General features: G+C 37.5%; 1 protein-coding gene across 1 annotated transcript in view; it reads right to left on the bottom strand.

Moving 5' to 3' along the window:
- grin2aa (glutamate receptor, ionotropic, N-methyl D-aspartate 2A, a) overlaps positions 1-13,771 on the bottom strand; it is a 159,192-nt gene extending 145,421 nt beyond the window's left edge. The window contains exons 1-2 of the mRNA XM_084087006.1: positions 13,450-13,771; positions 11,032-11,439 (exon numbers count right to left, since the gene is read on the bottom strand). Coding sequence (XP_083943132.1) covers positions 11,032-11,436 — 405 coding nt within the window. The 5' untranslated portion in view covers positions 11,437-11,439; positions 13,450-13,771. The remainder of the gene's footprint in view (positions 1-11,031; positions 11,440-13,449) is intronic.
- Positions 13,772-15,106: the final 1,335 nt, after the last annotated feature.

The raw sequence follows: 15,106 nt of genomic DNA, 5'->3' as shown, positions 1-15,106 counted from the left end.
ACAGACATACATAGCCCAGCTTGTTTGTACACTCAATTGTTCATTTATTTTGCCTACATCGAGGAGGTAGCCTAAATCTCAAGTTTGAAGCTCATCTTTCCACCTCAGAAACTGAGTAATGTGGGAAGCCGTTATTTATCAGCAAGATAATCACTCTTTTCAGCTGCGGTGAACAAGCTGCTTCTTTACAAGTTTTTCCCATTCATTGTTCACAAAACATATTGTAGCACCTTACAATATTTCTTATGACTGTCAAACATTTTCACCTTACCAATGAAATAAACCCTTTGGCATTTTCCCTCAATGTTCCGTACATCTTCAAGGCCGCTTTATAAACCAGAACGCCTCTACACTTTCCTTTATAAAGACAGCTGTCACGATTCGCACATATTACCGTGCTGAAAGTCTTTGGTTTTTGTCATGCACAAAAAGCAGTCAAGGTTTCAGGAACAAGAATTTCATTTAATCTAAACCTCAGTCTGACGTTTATCCCCTGCATCCCTGACAACTAAGAACAGCTATATACATTTACATCAGCAAATAGCACTATTTCAAGACCTCGGCTGCTTCCTCCAGCATAACAAAAATGCATTTCCCTCCACCTCCTGAGATTAGCGACCTAACTGTGGAAGTCTCTGGAGCTCTGAAAGTCCGCTGCCTCATTTGTCAAAGCTGACCCTAAAAAAGTCAGCTGTTTTGTCATTTATCTTTGCTACCTTTGGACCTATTTTTAAAGGCATGTCCATGTATTGAGAACGAAGGAACATGGGGAAGAAGTAGAACAAAAACTAGTTTACTCTCTTTTAGAAAGATGATTTTAAAAAGGACCATGGGTTCAGGAAAATAAAACGAAGACAGCGCCCATTGACAGTCATAGTCCCAAGCTGGCCATGGTATGAGTCTATACAGTATGCTCTATGAATATTAGGCTACATGGAGACATTACTAAAAGAAAGCAACAAAAAAATTAATTAAAGTACCTTAGGCCATTCAGAAATAAGAACAGCGGTCCTCTCGTTGAGCACAAAATAAGTCAATATCTTGCCATCGATTAAGATGTTAAAGCTCTGTTAATCAATTATCCAATCAAAATCCTCAAGCAAACACTTTTGTAATACATTTTACAATAATGCTGTTTGGATAACCTCTATTAAATTCAGCCTCTAGTCTAGTGCCTGGAGCAAATGCAGCTAGATGTGAAAAAGGTTTGTTCAAGGTGCTTAACAGCTTCATGAATTAGATGATTTCTGTCCACAATTATTCTTTGCAATCTTATTTAGTTTGAAAAGTCACCTTGAATGCTTTGTAATTTAGTGAAGCCGCCATAGGCTTAGTCCAGTACATTATGTACATTTGAGTGCTCTTTTGAAGCAGAGGATCTATTCCAGAGCAGGTTAAATGTCCTTAACATTAATAGGCTGAGCTCTGCAGAAAGAGAACAATGCCACTCAATGCCGTTCTTTCAACCCATTAGCCTTACGGGATACGCCTTAAATTTTCCTCAAGACTATGCCTTGCTTTTGTGAGCAATTAACAATCTTGTAATTTCCGCTGGGCCATCATACATAAAAAGTGTTTCTACTGAATGCATGGAGCAAAAAGCTAAATATATTTAATTCAGTGTCCCACTTCCATTTTCTGTCTTTGAACACACTTCACTGCTTCTGACAAGGAATTGTACCAATACGGAGTAGTGTATTCTGATGTAATTGTGTTCGCTGCATGAGCACTGCAGTGCATCTCTCATCTTGCCTCGGCGGAGGAAAAGCAAGTCTAGAGGAAAGCTTTATTCATTTTGCAGTCGCATGAAAGCCAAACAGCGTGCAGCGAAGACGCAGTTTTACTTTGCCTAAAATACAGTATGAGGTACTGAAAAGTTAGAAGCAAAGCATGTAATTCATGTGGCATATGCATTCCAAAAAAGCATATGGAAGAAGCGCTTCAATCTCTGCTTCAAGACTTGGATAAGCTTTTCTACTTTTGCACTCCAATATCATCATTTACTTACCCTCATTCTAAACGTTCTTTCATAAAGGTTGTGAAAAACAAAAGGTGACTTCTTTATAATGTGAATGAAAACTGGGATTGTCAAGAACCAAAATAAAAAATAAAATAAAAACATAAAGGTGGGACACATAACTGATGCACTATTTTCCAAGTGTTCTCAAGTCATACAATAATTTTGTGCAAAAGACAATTTTATTCAATTTAAGATGTTATTCACTGAACATCTTGATACTTGATATTATTGTGAATTAATCATTCTTCTCAGTCTGATCTTTTTTGATGAATTGGTTGATCATCTGAATGATTCATTCACAAATCTGACTGCAAATAACAGTTCATTGGTGGTGACGATTGTCAGTGAATCAGAGATATATGGGGTATGAAACCCCTTAATTTTTTCATTTTCTTATGTTGCTGCCTTACGTTAAACTACTTTAAATAACTTTTTTCACATACAATCTACACTCCATACACCATAATGACAAAGAAAAAAACTGATCTGTGACAATTTTGTACATTTATTAAAAAGGAAAAACTGAAATAAGTAGATTGCATAAGTATTTCTACCCTTGAAGGTGCAATGGGTGATCTGGGAAATGATAACTTTAGCCTGGTAGCATTGAAAGCATGTCCAAATCGCCGTCCAAAGCCACACCTCCTCCAAAACACATGAACGTGCACAGACCAGAAGCGAGACGACCAGAGACAACGTTATTGGATTACATCATGTGTCATTCACCAGTGAGAAAACTTTATATTACAGTGAGAGGAGAAACAGAAGCGCTTGCTTGCATATGCAAGTATGTGATTGTGAAATGACTCCAGTTCAGAAGTTGACCTGTCGACATAAAGGAAAGAATGCACTGTACTATTTAAAATGTATTCATATGGGATTTCAGGACATTGCGGCAACACAATCGAATCTCACTGAATTATCTGCATAGGGCAAAGTCAGCGGTACATAGAACTTTACTGTCAAACCTAAAATGTAGATACTTGCCACTTGTTGTCGGTTCAGAAGGAAAGTTAGATTGTTTGCCTGCCATTCTTGCTCTGTCTGCACAGCGAACGTGAAATGTGCTGATGACGTATGATGTCTTGCTGAACAGGCTGTGCCATGCTATGCAAACACATGTTGACTGACAGGAGAGGCTTGAGTCTGGCCACTCTGCCATAAAGCCCAGATCGGTGGATTGTTGCAGTGATGTTTGTCCTTCTGTACATTTCTCCCATCACCATATATGATCAACCAGAGTGACCACCACCACCATTCTTGGTCATCACTCTAACCAAGGCCCTTCTCCATCCATTGCTCAGTTTGGCTAGAAGACCAGCTCTAGGAAGAGTCCTAATTGTTCCAAACTTCTTCCATTACGGATTAAGGAGGCTACATGCTTCTGTCAACCTTCAATGCAGCAGAACTTTTTTTTTGTAGTCTTCCCTTGATCTGTGTCTTGATACAATCCTGTCTCTGAGCTCTACATGCAGTTCCTTTGACCTCATGGTTTGGTTTTTGCTCTGATATGCTTTTTCAGCTGTTAGACTTTTTATTGAGAGGTGTGTGCCTTTCTAAATCATACCCATTCAACTGAATTTGCCACAGGTTAACTCCACTTAAAGTGTAGTAACATCCACAAGCCAAATTGGAATGCTCCTGAGCTAAATTTGAAGTGTCCCAGAAATGGGTATACTTATGCAATGTAATTAATTCAGTTTTGTTTTTTATAAATTTGCAGTTATCACAGATCTGTTTTTGCTTTGTCATTATGGTGTATGGAGTGTAGATTAATGTGGGACAAAAAATTTAAGTAGTTTAACATAATGCAGCAACATAACAAAATGGGGGGGGGGGATGAAGGGATTTGAATACGTTCACAAGTATAATTTCACATAATGTAAATATATATATATATATATATATATATATATATATATATATATGTGTATATATATATATATATATATATATATATATATTATTCTATATTTATATATGTTAAAGAAATATAAAAAATATAATACACAAATAATATGCACCAATTTTAAAATACTTTTGCATGTTTTTTGAAGCTTGAAAAACCGAGTTTACATTAATTGTATTGAAGGAGTAAACAGTACAATCATTTAAATTTTCTCATACTGTGTTCACTTCAAAGAAAGAAAGTCACATTTGGAATGACATGGCAAGTAAATGATGACAGAATTTTCTTTTCTGGATGAAATAATCAGGCATTTACTGTACAATGTAACCACAGTGGTTATATACTGTGTAAAGCCCTGTACTGTTACAGTGAGAGAGTAAAACAATCAAATTAACATTGCGTGCCCTTAACCAGGCCAAACAAGAGCACTGCAGAAGCCAGAAAAACATCTGCCTCATGCTTCACCCTTCACAACTGCACTGACCTGTCTTTAATTAATGAGCCAAGTTTCATAATGCAATGGAATCATTGTTATTTTCAAGCTCACCCTGTACTTTCAGCCTGCCTTACATAAGATTACAGTTTGGCTGTTAAGGTCCGCTGTTAGCAAGTGGTCCAGTGTGTGATTACACCCTCCAATGGATTTGTCTTTACATAAGAGAGCATATAGCTGTGGGGTCAATCTCTCAGCTAGACCTTTGTTGTCTAATAAATGTCAGAGGCTTCATTTACCTCATAATTGATAGTAAATAATTTGCAGCATTTAACGAATTAAACAACAGATGGCTAACCTGTGACCCTAGATTGCTTCGGTGCAAACTACCTTGTCTTCATAACATCCTTCATTAATAGTGACATCAGCAAATCTGAACTGCAGCGTTTCCAGGGGTCAATGGCACATTTCCAGCACAGAGTGCAGCTTGCAGCTGCTTGGGAATCCAGGACTGCAGCAAAATTGTTTGCTCCTACCTTGTATCAATCAATAGACTTTCTTGAAACAGAAACCATAATGAAAGCTCTAGCATAACCACACAAATCTGCCAAGATAATGACTAGTTTTTAATAACAATTTAGTTTTTTAAACAGGCTTCTTGAACACTCCCAATCTGCCATTAGTTGGACAAACAGACAGTCCCGCCCCAAATCGCATGCAATTGGTTGAGCCAGTGTTGCTGCATAAACCCACAAATCACTTACTATCAGCTGGCTCTGCATCTTGCTGAGAAATGAGGAAGTATTTTAAAGCGGACCTATTATGCCCCTTTTTACAAGATGTAATATAAGTCTTAGGTGTCCCCAGAATGTGTCTGTGAAGTTTCAGCTTAAAATGCCCCACAGATAATTTATTATACCATGTTGTAAATGCCCATTTTTGAGTAGCAAAACATGCTGTTTTCGTGCATGTATCTTTAAACGCAAATAAGCTGCTGCTCCCCTGCGGACACATAATTATGTTAAAAAACAATATAAAAGTTAATTTTGCATAATAGGTAGGCTATTACATTTTGCATTTAATACTGAAAAAAAACAAATACACACCTTTAAGTAACATTTGCAGCATGCCATTCCCCAGTGTCACATCCACCAGCTGGAGTGCCCATAATCTCCAGAGGGCACTACTGTGACTTCATGGGCGATCTCATCAAGAACTTTAAATTCCATAACCCATTGCCTTGACTTTTGTGATTTGCCATTATGTTGTGATTTGGTTCAGCTGTTTTTCCATTAGCTTGTTAAGTCCTGCCTATATAAGCCCTATGTTTTCACTCTTTTTTTTTTTCTTTTTTTTTTGTGAAGTCTTGTTTGTGTCATCGCTGCATTTCTGAGGGCTCTTTCTTTTCCTGTGTAATGATCCTGACTCTCAGCCTGGTTTCCTGGATTTCCCTGTTTGCCTGTGTTTTCTCCCCTGCTATTGTTTGGATTGTTTGCCCTGTGGTTTTGACCCTTCACCTGTATTTTGGACTATGATTGTGGATTACCCTAATAAAGCTGCGTTTATATCTTTAACCTGTGTGTGTCAGAGCAGTACGTGACACTCAGTGAAAACAGCTCTATTTCTCAAATATTATATTAGCAGAACCGTTCCAAATAACAACTGTTTATGCTTCCAGGAGGGAATAAATGAAAATGTGTCATCCTTGTTTTTGACCTTACACTGACCTTACATAAACAGACCATAAACTGACTAGAAGCACGAGCTCTGTAGATTTCAGTATTCTGTTGAGATACTGTAAGAATGAAGAAATATAATGGCCATTTGCATATCTCAGACATTTACATTTGCAAGAATTTAATGAAAAATCATTGTATTTGTGTGTAAAACCTGTGTGTGATCATTTGTTAAAGAATTCAACATTATGCTTGTATACTTAAAATTACTCTATTTTTTACTTTTAAAAAAAAAAAAATTAGGCTAATACATATATTTAGCAAGGGTGCATTAAATTGAAGACATTTAATGTTACATAGATTTCTATTTCAAATAAATGCTGTTTTTATTTTAACTGTCTATTCATCAAAGAATCCACAAAAATATTAAGCAGCACAAGTGTTTTATTTTAACAGATAATAATAAGAAATGTTTCTTTAATATGTGGTTAGTTATGTGACACAAAACTTTTGTTATAATTAACTTTAGAAATTATTAGTAAACAAGACCCAATGTGAGACATCTTTGAAATCTCTTGTGACACTGGAGTGTATCCTTAAGTGATAAGGCGTAGCTAAATTCTCCATTCACTCTTCATATAATTTAAGTCTAGGAGAAACCATTGAGATTTTAAAGTGATCTTATTTGTGATTTTCCTGTGGGAAAGTGCTTCCTTTCATCATTACTCTCCAGCACCGCTGCGCAAAGCCTTATTGCCTTGAAAATAGCAGTAATAGCTAATTAAATTCTTTTTTCTTGCTGTCCTGTCCACGGGAGCCAGGCACACAAGAAAGCACAACTATAATCAAGAGAGTGTTGTAACGCTTGTCCGGTGGACATGTGCTGTGATCTGATGAGTTCTGCACCCCGTGTGCAAGCCACCATCTCCCGGATGCTGCTGAAGAATGATAATGGGTGCCCATGTTTAACCCCTCTGAGGTAACAGCTAGAGACAATGTGTTGAACATTAAACATCTGTGTGAGGTTTAGAGCACATAAGAGGTGTCACAGCTACAACTGTGCCATTTCAGCTTGTCCCTCAAGGCTAGTCGTGTGGTGATATGGCTGCGAAGAATATTTGATGATGCTCAGGGGATCAGGACATTAGAATTTGAGAAGATATTTGCAATCTCTGCTGTGTTGCTCTACAATAGCGCAATTATTTTGTTCAGAAGCATGGCTCAGAATCCTTTCGAATGAATACAACTAGGGCGTTTCGCTGGACACACCTGCAAATCGTGCACATGAGGCTACATAAGCACTCACTGAAATCACAAATAGAGAGTACATTTATGGGCACAATGAGGATAGACAAAGGCATCTCTTCGGAGGGACTGATACCACTTTTGCGGTCAGCAATATGGCAGTTTTGAGAAAATGCTGTGACATCACAATGGCCTCATTGTAGTTAATTAATAATATAATTTAAAATCTCCACCCTGTGGTTGTTCCCTCATCTAAAGCAACAGCAGGTTATTAGTTGTAAGATGGCAGTGAGTTAATTACATTTCATAATTCACATGTTCATAAATGCTCTCTTATTATTAGTGAACAGTAAGCATAAGTGCTGTGCTTGTTCACAGCATGAATTTGTTAATGAATCAGCATATAAAAATAACATAAAGCGCTCAACGGATATGACTTACGGGACCAATTCAGAACTCAAAAGTATTATAAGGGATTGTAGCTGAATGTTAAAGTTCTCCATTGATTGTCACAGTCATATACTCTGACAAAATATATTTTTTTGCAAACACCATACATGTATAGCAGTAATGTTTATGTTTACACAACCGTTCAAAAGTTTGGGGTAAGTACATTTATTTTAAAGAAATTATTTTTTTTCTTCAACGAGGATGCATTAAAATGATCACAAATAATAGTACAGAAATACATTTATAATGTTACAAAATATTAATATTATAAATAAATGCTTTTTGCTATGCTTTAAACTTTCTATTCATTAGAAAATCCTGAAAAAAAATTATTACGCTTTCCAATAAAATATTAAGCAGCACAACTGTTTTCAACATTGACAATAGTAAGAAATGTTTCTTGAGCACCAAATCATCATTTTAGAATGATTTCTGAAGGATCATGTGACACTGAAGACTGGAGTAAAGGCTGCTAAATAAATGAATTACATTAGGAATAAATTACATTTTAAAATATGTTAAAATAGAAAACAGTCGTTTTAAATTGTAAATACTATTTCACAACTTTATTGTTTTTTATTGTATTTTTGATCAAATAAATGCATCCTTGATGTTGGTGAGCATAGGAGACTTCCTGACGCCAAACTTTTAAACAGAACAAACATTGACCACAAAACCAGAGCCCACTGCTATTAAAAAGTTGACCAACTCTTTACTTTGTGTCAGCTTGCAAATAGTAGGTTGTCTACAGAATTATGCCCAAGAGGCAGATAAGATAAGCCAGTTTTCTCTAGGCAATGAGAAATGGGACAGAAGTAAAACTAACAATTATGCTTCAGAGTACCAAGTCGGTACTGAAATGTTAAAATTGTGACGCTTTGAGCGCTGTTGATCAAATTCGTAAATGCGCTCATCGGATATGTCTGTGATTGGCTACAATGATCAACGCACAGAGGCATTTGAGAGCACACGGAAGTGTTTTTAGCAGGCGTCTATCAGCGCTCCCGTCTGTATCTGTGTAAGCGCTTGGTGAGGAGCGTCATTGATGTATATTTACAACATGTTTCTGAAGCACTGATCATTGTAGCCAATCACACAGACATATCCGATGAGCGCATGAGCACAATGGGCAATTAGAGGTGATTCCTCTCAACAGCACTCAAAGCGTCACATTTTTAAAATTTCAGTATCGAGTTTTGATAACTCTAAATGTGGATGACTCCTGTATCAGCTGAATTTCTAAGATAGGTCCTGGGCTAATTTTTGTGTCCATGTGGTAGGTATGCTCTCACATGCCCTTCCTTCAAACTGAAGTCTTTAAATTGCCAGCACTTGAAGGCTATTGGTCGGTCGGATCTCGTCCAAAAGAGAACGTCATGATCAGCACACTCCTTAAACACCATGTCCATGAACAACTCTCTACATGCCTTAAATGAGGCCACAATAAGATTAATGGTGTTTGCTCTGTACAGAAAAACTCACCAACACGTTTGTGTCAAATGCAACGGAATGATTTGTGTGTTCAAAGCACAAACAGCACAGTTGATATCAGCCATATCAAAATAGTTCTGTAAAAGCCACACACAACTACCAATTTAAAACTCTTGTTAGAACTCATCAGATTAGTCTGTACATTACAAATGCAATGTGGACACATGCATTTACAACTACCTCTGAATGTGTCGAATCACTGGAAAGAATCTAACAAGCTCAAAGATAGCAGAGGCTTTAGTTTGAGCCATAGTGTGCATATTATGAATCTATTGAGATCTATTAGGGGTATATAAATGGATAAGAACTAAAGAATTTATATATCCACACTGGCAAGACAGATCACTGCATTTCCCTGTCAGTGATGAAAGAGAGAAAGAACTAAATTGCATAAATGGCAATCCATTGTATGTTAATGGCTATCACCTGCGTATATTAAATGACAATCATGTGTCTTAAATCAATTGCTTCAGGCTGGAGATATATGGGAAAAGCAACCTAAAAACGTCAATAAGACAGTCAGTTGATCTTTGGCCGTAACTAGCCGTGAACATGCATTGGCCACATTCAGTGGGAGGAAGCACATTAGATATAAAACAAAGGATACCCTGACACATGCCAATGATCACTGTGTTTATTGGGTTCAAATCCTGCTGTCTGTGCTCTAAATGAAGAAAGACTTGCCCGGTAACCCAACATTAATTACCACATGTGTGCTTTCTTGTCTCCTGAAGAATGAAAAAGCCTTGAGCTACCAGTAACGGTTCTCAGAATCGAATCAAATGACTATCACTTTGACATGCCACTAAAATGCAACCTTTAGGGCATTAAAAATGCACACAAAATGTTTAATAACAAAGCACATTTGAAGAGCTGTAGCATATAGTGATTTAATAATGCTACCATGACATAGATGTATGTAAACCAAGCAAAGGTCACATTTACATGTCACTGCCTGGTAGTATATACTCACATCCTTGCGACATACAGTTTAAAATGTATGCACGTGATGTATTATTCAACAAAAGAAGACACAAAGGTCCCTGTGAGTTAAAACAGTCCCGACATTTATCTCCTTAAGGATCAACACAGAGTGCTTTAGAATGACTTAATGTACCGCTGAAGAATGTCTCCCGAGAATAAGCTTTCAAAACGTTGCTTCATTTGATATAGCAACATCTCGAGATGAAAAGAGAGTAAACACATTTAAATGCAGCAGTGAGTGCTCATAAGAAACAGGATTATTATATAAACTCAATGCAGATCTTCAATGGGATTTTTTGGGAGTGGAAATTCAGATGTGCAGTTAGTGGCGGTCAGTAATGGAAATGGAACAAAGTCAACAGAGTGGCAAATTATCATCTCTCTGGGTTTACCATCTTAAATTGTACCATAAACTGATCTCAAATCCGAGTTTTGTTTTTTTCCTCTTTCTGAGTGTTGCATGATGACAGCTGTGATTGAAATTATGATGGTTCAGTATAAAGAGACATTTGTTATTGAATTCAGTAAAGTGATTACTCTAGTGGAATTTTTTTTGATGGAACATATGTTGTGAAATATCTCCATATTGTAATTTGTCAGAGGAACAGTTAAGGCACGACTGCACGTTGCACTAATGATATTATTTTACATCATTGTCATTACCAAACCACATTAAGAGTGCACATTTTGTGATCTCAATAATATTTCAAGCTCATCTTCTGCTCCAGATATTGACTAAACAAATTTGAAAAGTAGAGCACTTTAGTATTCAATGATGTACCCTGCTCCAGGTGAGCTGATGCTTGACATACTACAGACTGACCTTATCCGCCATGATCATGGACGAGCCCCCATGGATCCCCAGGATGGGTATCAAAGTCTGAGAGGAAATAAAATCCAAAATCTGGGCGATGGCTTCCTGGTCTGTGCCGTCCCCAAACACCACTCCATGGATTTTAGTCCCAGACATGAGATCGCACACATGGGTGATGATGCTTTTGGGATCTGTTTCATTCACCAGCAAGGTCACCACGTTGACGTCAATGGGATCATCTTTGCTCCACAGAGCCCGTATATCTCGATCGGAAATGTAGCGTGTTTGACCCAGGATCACAGCAATGTTCAGTATGGGCACTTTCTCTGCCGCATGTGAGACGCTGATGAGGGTAAGGAGAGCTGGAAGAGTCAGAAGAACCAACCTGGAAAGCCCCATAGTGCTTGACTTCATTCCCTGCAGAACAAACACACACACACACACACAACAGAGGCTGTTTTTGATATAATGCATTCAGAGATTTACAAAATATACCATGTAATACACTGCTAAGAGTTTCTTCTTAAAGAAGAAACACAAAATGACTCAACATATCTAAATCTTATGCAACACTGCTTAATGCATACTTTAGTTTTACCAACAATACCTATTTGATAACTATATACACACAATTGCATCCAGTGGAGTTACACAACAACGGCGAGGAGCGCAGCAGGATTTTATAATCTCATTTTGGAATTAGGCAATGAATAACTAGCAATGAGCAAATGATGAATATTACATGTGACACTGGATCTGAGCAGCAAGCAGGGCAGAAGAGAGCGGAGCTGACATCATCACATGAAAAGTCTTGGACTGACTGAGCGGAGGAAGCTCACAGGCCCTCCGCTACTGTGGCCAGCATGTATACGCAAACAGATGCATTGTAAAGCAAGGCATAAAACTGCAGAGAAACAACATATGGTGCAGGGGCTGTTGAAGCTTGCAATTCTCATGAAGAATAACGCATTTTATCATCATTATTAAAGATAAATTAATGAGCAAGCAAGATTTATTCGTTTCGGCTGATAAGAATTCAGTAGAGCAACATGAATGGTTGATTTGTTTAAATGCAGTTGAGCAGAAATTTAAGAGACCAAGACTCAAAATGTGATGCATTTTTTGCATATATATGCATTTAGACTAGACGCTTAAATTTAGCTTTACAGTGATTTAATAATTATTAAATATAGGCTAGATGTGCAATAGAAACATCCTCGTTTAAGGTTCTGTATATTTGATTACTGTTGTAAATTAATTCATGGCATTTTGTCCAACACATCATGTTTTTATATAAGCAAATATTTGCCGTGTTCATGCTCTAAACATACTGGGGGGGGGGTAAATAAACCTGGTTTTATTGTCATAAAACCAGGTTTTATGACAATTAGGCCTTCATTTAACATTTATATAATCTTTTACTTTAATGTAATTAATTAGAGATGGGTGGGGGTGGGGGCTTAATTTATGTAGATTTAGCTGTTTGCGTGAATAAAAAACTGACCTGATTTGTTATTTTAGGCAAATACGATATCAGTGTTCTTACAACGTGACAGAGATCTTAACATGGGGAATATATATAGATGAATATTTCTTTTGATTCCTCATTAATTTCCTCAAAACGACCACTATGCAAGTGCGCCCCCTATTGACGCGTCTCGTTTTGCGTTCTCAGCTGGAACTTCAGTACGCTATAGGACACCATCATATTCAAAGGGAAAGTATAGTATGCGCGTCACAACTTTACAACAGAAGCAACTAATGTTCATAATATCCACTATTTGACAAAAAAAAACGAAGAAGAAAAAGAAATGACCAACCCCTATGCTCAAATAAAAATAAAATCAGTTTTAAAAGAAAAGTACGTAGGCTGTTATTCGAAGTTGGATCAACAACTCGACCAAAATCCGCATTCATCTGTTACACATCAAAGGAAGCATAGACAAGTCCTCTATCATGTAAAACCTTTTCAAATGACAAATGTATTTTTTCTGTTCATTTTTTTTTTTTTTTTTCTCGTTCATTAGTAAACGAGTTCCCTCGTTTTATCCAGCAAAACCGAAGCGCACTCCTGAGGGAAGCTCACATGATCGTGACACGAGTTTTCTTACAGGTAAAATAAGAGCGTGTTGTTGAACATAACTCAATAAAATCCAACATACTGTTAAAACCAGCTACATTCTAACGATCTAAAATAACCAATCCCCCTTTCTTCATTTTATACCATTTTTTAGGATCGCGCATCCCTAATGATGCAGGAAAAAGCCGCGTCTTCCTGCATCAAATTCACATCAGTGTAACTGAATGGTGAGACTGAATTTGAAAACGTTTATGTGCATTCTCCATAGCCCTTTAGACACCACACCGTAATGAACCACGTACGCGAATTTTAACGAAAACAGAGAGGGAAAAAACAGTGATACTCACAGCATCCCTCTTCCACAAAGCTCCAAAGATGTTGAATGGGGTGACATTGCAACAGTCCTCCTCCTCTCACCAGCCAGGTTGGAAATATGGATAATTATTCCCACCGACGATTCCTTTAAGTTCAACCACAGAACCATGTGAATGAAATTAATCCAGTGGTTTGCATGTTTATGAATTATCCATGACTCTTCATCGATGAATAGAACCGCGAGTCTCGCACTTTGGTAACTGAATCCGCAAGAAATTGGGATTGAACCTGCAAGCAGTAGCCAACCACAGGACAGTCCACACAGTCCTCTTTCCCCACAGCCTCTCTGGAACTGAGGGATGCCGTCAGTAACACATCCTTAAGGTGAAAATGAGAATTACACCCTGTTTTAAAGCAAGACACCCCCTAAGAAGGAAACAGTTTTCAGAGCAACGGTCTTCAAATCTCGTCAGTTGGTCATCGGTCTCAAACATCCGACCGTTTAAATGTCATTCCAACCGTCACCTGTCGTAGTATATAAGCGTAAAAGTTATAATAAACAAAATGTTCATAAACTTGCCAATACTTTGTTGCGGACTAGCCTTGGTTCTGTTTGTTGAGCTTTAACCTGTCGCGGCGTGATTCTTCTGCTTTTTCAGTGATCTGAATCGTTTCGGTGAGGGATTGCCTCTCGGTGACGTACGTGCGTTTGAAATTCCAGAGCCAAACTTCACTGCGGAAACCACTGAGCTCATCATTCCCAATGTACAGTGAGCGAGCGAGCGCTGCTCGGACCAGGGGATCATCAGTGCAGATGCTGCTCTCACACACATCTTACATTATAGGCTACTCACCTGACCGTTCTTTAAGCTACATGCTCGATTCCATTCTATTCTACATCAGTCGTTCAATACTTTTCGATGAGATGAGGGAACCTCGAGCGTTTTATCTCAGCTCGTTATATACCCTCAACACGCACTTATGCGCTTATCCTCTCGTTTTCTGGTCTAGTTGCGTAAATCAGACAAATCGTGTTAAATAGGTAAAAATAACAATAATAAAAACAGTGACAATGTTTCAGGTATTCAGGGATGGTCATAAACTAAATTAACTAATAAACAACATGAACATAAAACACCCTAATGAACATCTGATTACGAAAATAACAGGTTTTTACTGTATACTTTGCCTTTTCTTTACAATTACAACATACAGATGAAGGCAAACAATAGGGAAGATATTTTGAAGAATGTTGGTAACCAGTCATTTGATACCCCATTGACTTCCATAGTATTTTTTCCTACTATGGAAGTCAATGGGGTATCAACTGACTGGTTACCAACATTCTTCAAAATATCTTCCTTTGTGTTCAACAGAAGAAAGAAATTCATACAGGTTTGAAACAACTTGAGGGTGAGTAAATGATGACAGAATTTGTAAAAAAAAATTGAAGTGAACTAAGCCTTTAATGTAGCAGTTTCTAAATATAAGTATGGATGGAGGGAAAACAATATTCTTGACTAATAGTGATCAGCTATAGCTGATATTTATATATATAGCTGTCAAATATATTTCTTGATTCTCGGATGCTGCATTCAAGAAACGCACCCAAACAGCACCACATGATGACGTTACTTCTCTATTTTAGCATCATAACCCCCTCTGAATCGTTTCAGTAAACGTGACATG

This window comes from Abramis brama (assembly GCF_963993115.1).
Source record: "Abramis brama genome assembly, chromosome: 1".
Classification (NCBI taxonomy): Eukaryota; Metazoa; Chordata; class Actinopteri; order Cypriniformes; family Leuciscidae; genus Abramis; species Abramis brama.
The sequence above is the reverse complement of the archived record's forward strand: the minus strand, read 5'-3'. Positions and strand labels throughout refer to the sequence as shown.